The 13,574-nt window shown below is 30.7% G+C and overlaps 1 protein-coding gene across 2 annotated transcripts; it reads left to right on the top strand.

Annotated features, from left to right (window-relative positions):
- Positions 4,131-13,192, top strand: LOC105172284 (probable sulfate transporter 3.5). 2 transcript variants are annotated; one of them, XM_011093666.2, is made up of 13 exons: positions 4,131-4,365; positions 5,668-6,019; positions 6,121-6,328; positions 7,120-7,291; positions 7,792-7,857; positions 8,086-8,199; positions 9,151-9,267; positions 9,991-10,117; positions 10,582-10,868; positions 11,810-12,000; positions 12,104-12,186; positions 12,617-12,693; positions 12,827-13,192. In XM_011093666.2, exons 2-13 carry the CDS (start codon positions 5,707-5,709, stop codon positions 12,998-13,000), a joined length of 1,929 nt encoding a protein of 642 aa, XP_011091968.1. In that variant the 5' UTR covers positions 4,131-4,365; positions 5,668-5,706; the 3' UTR covers positions 13,001-13,192. The 2 variants fall into 2 exon arrangements, with proteins under 2 accessions (XP_011091968.1, XP_020552866.1); XM_020697207.1 differs by having other exon boundaries at positions 4,133-4,214.

Raw genomic sequence — 13,574 nt, 5'->3', positions numbered from 1 at the left:
TCTCTCCAATCTCTTTCGAAAGAGTTCCAGAGAGATTTGCTGATGGGAGCTGAAGAGAGATTAGCTGCAAAAAGGGGTCTTTATACAAAGACAAATTAGTCCATTGCGGTGAAGAAAGGTCAAAACAGAGCAAAGAAGAGCCGTTGATGAAAGCCCATTTTAGGCCTCTCCATTGACAGAGTGGGAGGGAGACATTCCAGGACAACAACGGCAAGTTCTTGGCGGTTCCTTGCAGTGAAGGCTTAATCTTCATCAAAAGCAACTCAACATCTGCAGCAGAGTGAGTAAGAGTGAGAAGAATGCAAATGCAGAGAGAGAGAAGCTTGAGAGCTGCCATGAATGAGGCTGAGAAGGAAAAAGAAATTGAGTGTGAGAGGGTTCTTTGTTTGAGCTGTGTTCATTGAGTCATCGACCAAATTTTGCAATTTCTCAGTCAAATAGCATTGGAATGGTAAAAAATTTTTTATGTTCATCTCATTAAACTCATTTTTCTTAATCCGTTTTGGTTTGTATAACATCATGTTTTTTGCTTGTATTAGCAAGGGAAATTTGTGAAGTTTCAAAGAACAAAATATTGCTAGGTATTGTAAGAAGACTTTTGTCACATTTTGGTTTGTTTGTGGTAGTATTTGGCAGATTTTATTAATGATCAAAATCAGTGCATTTGAGTATATTTCTTGTTTTTTTGCAATTTAATTTATTGCTTTTGTGCAATTTAGTTTCCTATTTTGCCTTTTGTAATAATTTTATTAAAATTCCTTTTTTTCAAAAATTATATTAAGGTCTTCTAATTTCTAAAAATTACATTGTAGTCCATAATTTTCTAATAATTTTATTACAATTACAATAAATTTTACTAAGATCCTCTAACTTCCTAAAAATTTTATTTTAGTGCATAATTTTACTAAAATGAGACTAAAACCCAACAATTATCCTAATTCCTTGTCATTTTTCTTAAAATCAGACTAAAACCCAAGAATAATCCTAAATATAAATACTATATCTAAATAGTTTTCCTAATTTTTCTATTTTTTTGAATTATTATATTTTTTATTTTCTGAATTATACTAAATTTACATTATGTTATATTTTTTCCTGAAATGAATATTGTCCTTTAAATTGCATTCAGGTCCATATTTTTTCTAAAATTATCGAAATTACATAAATTATAAAAATCCCGAAAAAATTCAGAAATTATGAAAATTTTCCAAATTTTTTTTAAAATTACATAAATCAACAACATAATTTCAGAATAATTAAGAACATAATTTCAGAAAATTAACAACAATTTTCAGAAAAATTTATAACATAATTTCAGAAAATTTAATAACATAATTTCCTAAATTTAACAACATAATTTCATAAAATCAACAACATATTAACAACATAATTTTGTTAAATAATTTCAGAAATTTTAAAAATAATATAAAAAAATTGGAGGAGATGGAGGGGGGAAACCGACCGGTGGGGTTGGTGGGTGGGAAGGGGAGGGAATAGGGGTGGAAGAAGGAACAGAGGGAGGGGGCCTAGCTTTTTCCGGAGATCCGCGGCGGGGAGGACGGGGAAGAGAGAGAGAGAGAGAAGAGGGAGAAGAAAAATCTAGAAGTGTTGTATATATATAATTTTGGAACGGCCAACATGTGTTATAAAATTCAAAAAATCATTATAAAATTCGTTGTAAATTATATAGTGTAAGTTATGTATTTAAAAAGCCGTTACGAAAACCGTTACAATGTAATGATACGACGACGTTTTGGTAAATTTCATTGCAAAAATCGTTACAAAAGCAGTTACAATTAATTAATTAATTTTATTGAAAACTATTAAAAAAAAGATGTCATTTTCAACAATTTAATGCTGTGTAAACGTATCATTGTACTGGAATAATATAATTGAAACATAAAAAAATTTATTTGACACTGATACATGTACGCGTTATGCAATAAATTTGTATATTCATAAATGTTATAGTACTACATTGATGTAATTGTCATCTTACAGTGTTGAACTGCATGGGTTAATCGGATCTATTCGGCCAAGTTGTAGCCTTATTGGATATATGGATTTTGATATATCGTTCCTAGAGCGTAATAGTAATTATTCAAATTGGTGTATTTTTAAATTACGCCATGTTATTTAAAATCACATCGTTTGATATGATTTAATGAACACATACTTGTATACATTTAAATTTTGTATGAATCGGGTGCCCAGATGTAAAGATATCGTATTTTTCAATCTGAATTTTTGAAATGGCTCATTTTCTGTAACTGGTTTTGTAACGGCCTAGTGTCATTACCTTTGTAATGGCCTTTGTAACAATATTTGTAATAGCCAATCAAATTTAGATTCCCCCCATTTTTAATTTCGATTTAAAAAATATTAATTGGTAACGGCTTCTGTAATGGTGTATATAAATTGGCTGTTATACCATTTTCCGCTATTTTTTCCGCCTTCATTTGGAATGACCATTGTAATGGTTTCTTATTTGTTTGGCGGTTCCAAAGATAAATTATTTTGTACCGACTTTTGTAGCAGCTTTTGGCACTCTTCAGTTTCTGGTATTTTGTAGCGACTTTTGTGATGGCTTTTTATAAAAAATCAGTTTCAATCGTCACGATTTTTGTAATACCCTGTTTTTGTGCCCACGTTTTTTTTCACTGCCATTGTAACGACTCCTTATTTTAGCTAAAAGCTGTAACAAAAACAATAAGCCGGTACAAACAGAGTAGCAAAATGGTAACGGCCAATAAATTGTAACGATTTTATGCACTCCACATATTTGTAACGGCTTTAGTAGCGGTTGTTGCCGTTATAAAATAAATACATTTTTATCACCCCTTCAATGACGTCAGCATGTCCAGTCCGTTACAACACCGTTACAATGGCCGTTCCAATTGAAACGACCGTTACAAAAAAGTCATTACAAATCCCGCTTTTTTCTATAGTGATGTACATATGTTCAACTTCCAATATGACATATGTTTTAATGGGGCCGACGAAAGTTTAGAAGTTAATATTAAAAGCACTAAATGCAATATAAAATTAAAAATGTTAAAGAAAAATGAGATTATTTAATATAATAGAGAAGTTTGTAGATGCAAGTAGACAAATACATAAGCTGAAAGAAGTTTTAAGAAAATTTTACATACAAGTTTAGAAACTTTTATAATATTTAAAAATATTTTTGAAAAGCTTCTTAGCGCTCCATTAAGATTAATTTTCACCGTCCATTCAAGAAGGCAAATCTATAAATATCATGGTTGTTGTTCCTTTTAATTTAGTATCCATTTTTTTATAAGACTTTTCTCAATAACATATTTTTCTTATTGTCATATTATCTAAGGATGAAATAAAAAGAAAAATTAGACATTTAAAAATAAAAGACATATGTAAGTTTAAAAATTTTATAATATTTAACTTGATAAAAAATAAACATTTAGAAGCATATATTTTCCCCACTATCACATATAGTCTCTTGCATATAATCAATACTTGAAAACAGTTTGTATTGCTGCATCATAAACCACTAGCATGAGTGAGAAGTGGCTTTGTTTTCATGTACTACCCATCCTGGTACGAAATACTTCATCCATATAATTATATACCTACAACACGGATTTTGAAAATAAAAATCAATATATGATTAAAAAAAATGAAGTGATTAACATGAGTGAAACTGGAGCATAAATAAAATAATAGTACTGAATCACAAGATAAGTAATTATTTTAATACAAATATTTAAGGGTACTATTGATATTTTAAATTTTAATACGGAAGTCGCAAGTTATGAATCAAAAGTAACTTTTTTTGAAAATTAGTATAGATTCAAGGATTGCATTGTCCTCACTTTTCGCCTATTATTATTTCACACGTGATTCTGTTACAATAATCCCGTAAGTAGTTAACATTGAGAAGCATGCATTTTTCCTCTTATATGTTACAAATGAAAGACACAAACGCTCCTCATTTGAAGCTAGCTGCATCCTAAAAGCATTCCTAACAGTTGGCTAATTATAGGTTTCAAGTCTCTCATCCACACATCTCTTCTTTCCAAAAACTGCTTCTTCATAAATCCAAAACTCCAGCATATAAATTAGGATAAATATTTGTTGAAATGGTTTTCAGGTCATGCTGTGCATACCCCTTCGTTAACTCAACTTTGTCTAACATCAATTGAGATTAGCAATGTAAATCATTGAGATTTACCTGGGTAATAAGACATATCTTCTAACCCCACTACTTTTCCTGTGTATATAAGCTGGCCTTTCTTTTTTCCCTTTTCAGCATTGCATTAAACTTCTTCTATTGGGGCCATTGTTTAAAGCTTCATCAATAACTGACCATTTCCAGAGCATATTTCGGTAACATATATATTCTCCACTTTTAAATTTACAGTCATCCGACTTTGGGATAATTTTGATCTTTCCATGTGTTCATCTTTGAAATAATTGTTTTATAGTGATAATAATGGGGGAATTTTAGTCTAAACCTGATTCGGCGGAATAAGAACTAATCAAATTCGTGTGATTGGTGCACAATTCAAGAAAAGTAACAAATCACATAGCAAGTGCGATACATTTGCTCTGTGGTTGGTTTGACTCGACCGAACTTGATCTGGATAAGAATTTTTCAATAATAATGAGGCATTGATTTTGATTGATATGTTCACTAGAATCTTTTCGTTTTCTTTATCGCAGAAATTGAATTAACACGCTTAAATTTGGTATTTTTTGATCCATAACTTAATTTACTTTGTATTTTTATTCTTTAACTTTCTAGAATTGCATTTGAGATTGTATTTTTTAATTTTCGTGATTGTAATCATTTTTTTCATCGGAGTTCACCCATCTGGCCATAGAGAAAAATGACTGAAATTGCAAAAATTAATAAAAAATATAGGACAAAAATACTATGTGAAAAAGTTAAAGACTTAAAAGTTAAATGACCCAAAGTTAAGGGATTACAATGCATGCATTTCATCCTACATCGACATGCATATGTGATGAACAACTAAATAATAAATTACAATAAAATAACATAACATAAATAAATACATATATCATGTATATAATTTAGATACCCTGTTTGAATTCTATTTTATTATGCAAAAAATTGTTTTTATTCTTATTTATATTTAGATAAGTGTAAAATTATTTGTCTTTTCATCCAAAAGATCTTCATTAGATTTTTTTGTATAACATTGGTTAGTAATATAATTTACATTTTATTTTGATATCAAATAATACTTAAAAAAATTATTTTCTATTTTCTATTTGTATTTAGATAATATCTCCATTGATTATCTTTATTCAAAAGATTAATCCCTCATTTTTTTAAGTAAATTTGTAACTTGAATTAATTTATATGTTGATCATCTTTAGTATTTTTATACTTATTTATATATTATTTATCATTTATTTGTATTCGACAACTTAAGTAATTTATAATTACACTTATTTCTTTTTCAAAAAATATAATTTTCTCACGTATCGACACATATTAATTACTAATTAGTATTTATGATGCTTATTCATGAAACCTCAACTTTTAATATACGTACCAATAAACCCTTTCCTAGTATAATACTATGTAGTACTTGGAGTTGATTTGTGATATGACTTATCCAATGCATATATATATGTGTTTGTGCGTGTATGGTGCAGAATTGTGTCATAATTCCCAGGAGTAGTAGAGAAGGAAGTATGACGACAGGGACGGAAGAGAGTCGTAGTGTCAACTTTGGACCCCCACGCAGCTTCGGAACTGTGTTGAAATCGAAGGTGAAAGAGACGTTATTCCCGGACGACCCATTTCACCTATTGAAAAACGAGCCTTTGGGACGTCGATTGCTTAAAACTATTCAATATTTCATTCCCATATGCGAATGGCTTCCCAAATATAGTCTCTCATTTTTCAAGTATGATTTGCTTGCCGGCATCACGATTGCCAGCCTCGCTATCCCTCAAGGCATCAGCTATGCTAACCTTGCTAAGATTCCTCCCGTTATTGGCCTTTGTAACCACTTCTTTCTCTCTCTCGTTTTAGTTGTTTATTTTATTTTTCGGTTTAAACTTTTGGATGAGATGTATGTTTGATGAATGGTTGTGTGTGGGCAGACTCCAGTTTTGTACCACCTCTGGTGTATGCTGTTTTTGGGAGTTCAAAGCATTTGGCGGTGGGAACAGTGGCAGCATGTTCTTTGCTTATAGCAGAAACCATTGGGGAATTGGCATCTCCCACTACAAATCAGGAACTGTATATAAGTCTTGTGTTCACGGCCACCTTTTTCTCTGGCTTGTTTCAGACTGCTTTGGGCATCTTGAGGTCAGCCAAAAACCCCCAAAACTATTTATTTTTTTACATGATTTTCAGGCTATTATTCCTCTCCGTTTTAATTGATTGTCAAAATTTATTTAAGTGTATAGTATAATTAAACTAACTTTTCAATAGGTCAGTGTAAATTTTATTTGAAGCGATCAACTATTATTAACGAACATAATTCGATTATGATCACTAATGTGAAATATCAATATCTAACAAAGACAATTATAACAACCATATTCTGATCAAAATAATTGAAATAATTCGATTACAGTTATTACTATCAAGTATCAATATCTAACAAAGAGAAACACAACAATCATATTATTATCAATAATATCATATAAAGAAATCTAAATAACCCTGCATATAGTAGGGTTCGAACTCATGGCCTGTAAGGCCATGGGTCTTAGCTTTGCCAACTGAGTTAAGCCTCATTAGCAAGAGATTAGTGTAATTGCACCCTTCAATTGATAAATACTTTAGATATTAGATAGGAGCTTAATTATGAACATTTTCATGTTTTTATCTACTTACACCAACACCTGTAAAATTATAAATACACCCTTTGAGGAGTCTCATTGTAATGAAATCAAGGATATATTTGTAAAAGTTTGTCCCTAAATAGGATGTACTTGTAATTACAACTACAACTTCAATAAATATATTTATAGTTTTGCAAGAAAGGTTAAATGTTTGTGCAATTGAAGTAGAATAAAGAAAGTGTCGATATAATATATCATTAATATATATGGTGCTAATTTTATTTTATTTTATTTTTCTATTATGTGCAGACTTGGTATATTGATAGACTTTCTGGCACATTCAACAATTACGGGCTTCATGGGGGGAACGGCTGTTCTTATCTGCCTGCAGCAGATGAAAGGATTGTTGGGGTTGAAGCATTTTACAAAGAGCACTGGCGTAGTTGATGTACTTAAAGCAATTCATGAAAATAGGCACGAGGTATGTACGCTTGTGATTTTTCTGTTTTATACATTGATTCAACAAATATATTAATAGGATTAAAACCAGTAAACAAGATAAAATACTCAAATGAAGTGTGACAAATACCCGCACAGGTGAGACTCAAACCCATAACCTCAAACTTGTTCATGGGACCTCAATCACTAGGTTAAGACATTGTTGATTGTGTGCCTATATTTAAATACCTAAATTTATGTTTTAGTATATCTAATTTTGAGAAAATGGTATTTTTTGCGAACTGCATATAAAAATAGGGTGAATAGCAGTTTACCCCACTGTGATATTGCAAATGACTAAATTATCTCCCTATGAAGAAAAATAGCAATTTACTTCGCTTTAAAAAACATAAGAGAGAAAAATTGTTATATTTTTAAAAAAAATAGAGAGATAAATTGTTGCTTCTCTGATTTCTCTCCTTCTTCTATTCGTATTTAATTTACTTAAAACTTTCCCTTTTCATCATGTTTCTTTCCTCACAGTTCAATTGGAAGAGCGCTGTTATTGGTATGGTGTTTCTTATCTTTCTCCAATTCACCAGATTTGTGGTAAGTTGACACCCAAACATGCCCTTACATTAATTTGGTACATATTGCTGTACGAAAATGAGAATATGTTTATATTAATAAAAAAAATTGCATTTTTCAATAACAACATATATTAACAAATATATTTTCTCTTTAATTACTGTTTCAAAAATCGAAAATGAAAAACATAAACAAATTAACAGCTAATGTGATGTTTTATGATTATAATAAAAGTTTGTGGACATGCAGAAGAAGAAGAAACCAAAGCTATTCTGGGTGTCGGCCATTGGCCCCATGGCAGTTGTGGTTGCCGGTTGCCTCTTCGCCTACTTCGCTCATGCTGAGAAATATGATATTGCAATTGTGAGTCATAATTATTCAATTTCATAATTTTGCACCCCATGTGTGTATAGTATCTACCCGTTACAAATATTTCTGTCAAAATACTAATACATAAAAATTCTTCTTTAAAAAAACAACAGAAAATAGTACAAGCCCTATATTTAAAAAAAAAAAAGACAACCTTACTCTCTAAAATAAAAGTCAACGAACTTCTTGGTCAAGAATTTGGGAGTCATATTATCATTCGTTTTTTTTTTCTCTTTATAGAAGTGAGATTATATAATTACATTAATAATTTACTAAATTGAACAATACATCAATATAACAAAAACTTATTAAAATAAAATACACAATACATAAAATGAGACAAATATCTAAATATTTGATGGGGATTTGTGTTTATAGTGCTTTTACTGAAGGGATAATATGGAACTAACCCAATAATAAATTTCATTATTTGTATATGTACCTTTTATATATATATATGTATATATATACACACCAATATTTTGTTGTGTCGATAAAATACTTAAAATTTATTTTTAACTATGTTGTGTTAGTCTATATATTTTATTTTTATTTTTAATAATTTAAGATATAAAAAAATTATTTATTTTATATACATAAACATCCCGTGTTATGAATGGCTAGTGTGTTGTAATTCATGTGTATAATTCTTGATATATTTCAGGTGGGCCCTCATAAGAAAGGTATAAATAAACCTTCGGTTAGCCGTTTGATCTTCGACTTGTATATGTACCTTTTACATATATATATATACACCAATAATTTATTGTGTCGATAAAATACTTAAAACTTATTTTTAAATATGTTGTGTTAGTCTGTATATTTTATTGTTATTTAAATAATTTTAGAATATAAAAAAATTATTTATTATATATACATAAAACTCCTGTATCATGCACAGTTAGTGTGTTAAAATTGATGTGTATATTTTTTCATGCATTTCAGGTGGGCCCTCTTAAAAAAGGGATAAACGAACCTTCGGTTAACCGTTTGATCTTCAACCCCAAATATATATATGGGCCAATAAAAGCAGGACTTATCACTGGCTTGATAGCCCTCGCGGTGAGCCACTCTTTATATATTTTTATTATTTACTTTTATTCTATTTTTGATTGCTTGACATTTCATTTCATTGTATATAATCTCTATGAAAATAAAACAATTTAGTCGAAATGAAATTCATTTACTAGTATGTGTTTGTATATAAGACAAAAACATAATTTATATGATGTATAAAAGAATAATTATACCTCAATCCTATGAGGTTTTGTGTAACTATACGTAAATTTCATATAGTTTAAGAAATGGTTCCTTAGTTAGTCATAATTTGAATTTGTCGATAATAACAAAAACATTGAATGAAAATCGATATTCATAGATTAACTTATTTTACTAACTTATTCCAGATTAAATAAATCTTTTGTGACTAAACTTCTCCTTACAATAGTGAAGATATACCTCCTCACATGCATTATAATTTGAAGATGTATACGAATAATTCGGTCATAAATAATTTTATTTGACTTTCAATAAAATAGTAATAAGTCAATTGAGGGTAGATATGGATTTTTATCTGGTATTTTTAGTAATATCAAATTCGATGAATTTTGACCAATGGAGAGATTTACTTATTAGATGATGGAACCTTCAAGGGTACTAGATATAATTTTTTAAGTTTTAAGAGGTTTACGTATAATTATATTAAATTTTAGGAAACGAGAGCGTAATTATCCCTAAATAAAATAATAAACTTATTCTAATGTGTCGGTGTAATTTCTTATGCAGGAAGGAATAGCCATTGGGAGAAGTTTTGCCATATCAACAAACGAGCAGATTGATGGTAACAAGGAGATGGTTGCCTATGGCCTGATGAACATTGTAGGATCCATAACATCCTGCTACTTAACTACTGGTAAACAACTGCATTTATACTTTGTAATAAATAAAAAATATACACTTCAATTTTCTCAAACTTATATTACTATTTATGGCTCAAGAACTTCTAAAAAAACTAAAACAATTTTTATTTTTGCTATAATTATTATATCACAGTTAAAACACTGAGATCTTGTTTGCTTGTGGGGATTGGAGGGGTTATTTTGAGATATCTAGCCTAATTCCTTATTTACTTACATTTAGGCTGGCTCGAGTGACACCATTTGAGCCCCTAATAGATCATGATAAATAAATGTTTTATATTCTATCAAACTTGACAAGATTTCTTGTGATTTTACATATTTGTTCTTAAATTTGAAAAAATGGTAACATTGAAATGATGATAAAAGTGTTAAGATAATAAATATTAAATGACTTGTTTCTAACAACTTTATCTTTTAGATGGAGCGATGATTTAACAATAGGGCATTGATCTTGTAGGCCCGTTCTCGAAAACTGCAGTTAATGTGAATGCTGGATGCAAGACTCCTATGTCTAACGTGGTGCAGTCTGTGTGCATGATGATGGTACTCCTCTTCTTGGCCCCTCTGTTCAGCTATACTCCTCAAGTTGCACTCTCCGCCATTATCATCTCAGCAATGCTCGGCCTCATCAAGTATAAAAAGGCGTATTATCTCTTCAAGACCGACAAATTCGATTTCATCATTTGTATGTCTGCATTCTTCGGCGTTTCCTTCATAAGCATGGACATGGGACTCATGATATCAGTAAGATCCACAATACCGTCACTAGATATCATCTTAGAATGCAGTGCTAATTAGTTTCCAGTGACCCTTAATGAGTTTTTCTATCTCGTCCCATATTTAGGTGAATAGAAATTTAACCAATGTCAATTTCAAATGAATAAACTACCCCTCTATGAAAAAAAATAACAATATACCTCCTTTACTTTTTAAAATGAAATAATTTACCTCCCTATCTAAGGAAGCAAATTGATTTATTCTAAAAAGCATAGGAAAATAAATAGTTGAATTTCAGAAAACACAGGGAGGTAAATTACTATTCTTTTGTGCATGGAGGGGTAATTTGCTCATTTACAATATCGTATGAAGGTTGCTTGCATTTTTTTTCCTATTAATAGTAAATGATTCTTCTCTAATAAGTTAAACTCTTCGATTAGGTGGTCACATACATAGTATCAATACCCAACCAAACAATAAGTCTTGAGCTCTAATTTTATTGCCACACATTAACAAAGATTTCACGTAGGACATTTGCACATGAGGGGAGCGTTATAAGATATTAATATTGAATGATTATCTTCTCTAACATCTTAAATTCTTAGATGAGGTGGTAAGCAATTTCCGCAAGTACTGTTAGCCAATGTGTGACAGAGATAGATAGAAAAAATATTACTATTGGCAATGATTTTATGTGTTATGGATTGAAGCTGTGGTAAATAATCATTATTAACCATAATTTAATGAAAATCAATGCAAAAACTTAACTTATTTACCATATAAATTATTTTTGCCATGGCATTTAGCATTACAAATGTATTAGCCAGACTCGCAAAAATTACAATCAACAACCATTGCATGGCAGTCAATCATTTTTTTGCTAGAACTAATTGATTTTTAACCATAATAATTAGTCATAATCAAATGTTATGTTCATGTAGTGATGGTAGTCTTGAATTGGTTCATAGGTAGGGTTGGCATTGGTGAGAGCACTTCTATACATGGCAAGGCCAGCGACTTGCAAGCTTGGGAACATACCAAACTCAAAGCTATATCGTGATATTGAGCAGTATCCAGGCGCAACAACGATTCCAGGATTTCTAGTTCTACAGATTGGTTCTCCCATCTATTTTGCAAATGCCAATTTCATGAAAGAAAGGTTAATTTTTCACTAAATACGAAATACATTATTTATTTTTACTTGTTTGTTTACATGTTTCTTTTAATTTTTCTTATTTTAATGGATAAATTTTGACGAACAGGATCTTGAGATGGGTTCGAGATGAAAATGAGTTGGCCATGGCTTCAGAGTATAATGTTGAGTTCGTGTTACTTGATTTTGGAGGTTAGATTTCTTATCCGACTTCTAAGTTACATTTGGATTTGTGGACTTCAAATCTCTAATAACAATTTTTTCTGAATTGTTCGGATAATTCTAAATTTAAAAGATTTTGAGTCTTTCAACTTGAATCTGAACTATAACTCCTTAAATATCGATAGATTTCAAGTTCTTCTTATTTGAGGCCATTTAAAATCCCATTTTTCATATGCTTCCCTCGAATTCAAATCCATCAATCTGAACGTAATAATTTTAAATCAAAGATGAAATGCTTACAAACTCAGAAATTATATTTTGACTTTGAGAAGCAAGAACTTTCCCTTGATTTGGTTAGATTATATGTCATTAGGGTTCACAACTATTGAAAATCAATCGTCTAAACCCTAAATGTTTCATTGAACAATGACACAACTTAATATCTCGTCAACTGTGACAGCTGTGACGGCGATCGACACTACAGGAGTGGAATCTTTACACGAAGTCCAACGAAACTTGGAATGTAAAGGAATGAAGGTAACTAAAACACATACATTCGTGGTTATTTTACATAATACACATATCGTTATTGTTCCAATAGTGTTGAATGAACTGAACTGAGAAATATTAACCTATATCTCGATGAATTTAACTTTGCAAATTGTTGCAGATGATCATAATTAACCCCAGAATTGATGTTATGGACAAGTTGATGGTTACAAAATTCATCGACATGATCGGGAAGGATGCTGTTTTCTTATCAAATGAAGATGCCATTGAGGCACTCCGATTTTCAGTTCAAGGTTCAAAGCAAGTAGATGAAGAAGGTCTGAAAAGGTCTTAGTAAAAATATACTGTCCCCAAGGGCAGCATTGTAACTGTTCATTGTATATAAAACTAGCATTGTAACAAATTAAATAGAGGAAATGACAGATTTAGTCCCGTAAGATAGGGTAGTTCTCACTTTCCGTCCCTTACTTTTCGGGGCCAACATTTTTAGTCCATTAGTTTTCTGAAAATGACATATTTAGTCCCACTTCATCTCTAAATTACATGCTAATACCCTGCTCGTGAAAATTGGTATCAGAGCCTAGGTTTATTGAAGAAATATATAGTTATATTACATATTGATATTATTTATCCACTAATGGGGGAGACTATCTGAAAGAGAAAGGAACAGAATGAAAGTTCGAGCTACTCTAAAAAAAGGGAATATTGCCAGATTTTGGAAATACAAAGAAGAGAATTTCTCATGGAAATTCTTGACAAGTGTTACAACGGTCCCAAGAGGATTGATCTAAAACTTCTCATGCCAGAAGAAGAACAAGAATGGCCGAGAAATTTTGAAGTTCGACAAGTTCTACCAGGAAATGCAGTGAGGCGTCTACACTCCACTGAAGTCCATGGTAAAATCCCAG

Source organism: Sesamum indicum, linkage group LG10 (assembly GCF_000512975.1).
Source record: "Sesamum indicum cultivar Zhongzhi No. 13 linkage group LG10, S_indicum_v1.0, whole genome shotgun sequence".
Classification (NCBI taxonomy): Eukaryota; Viridiplantae; Streptophyta; class Magnoliopsida; order Lamiales; family Pedaliaceae; genus Sesamum; species Sesamum indicum.
The sequence above is the reverse complement of the archived record's forward strand: the minus strand, read 5'-3'. Positions and strand labels throughout refer to the sequence as shown.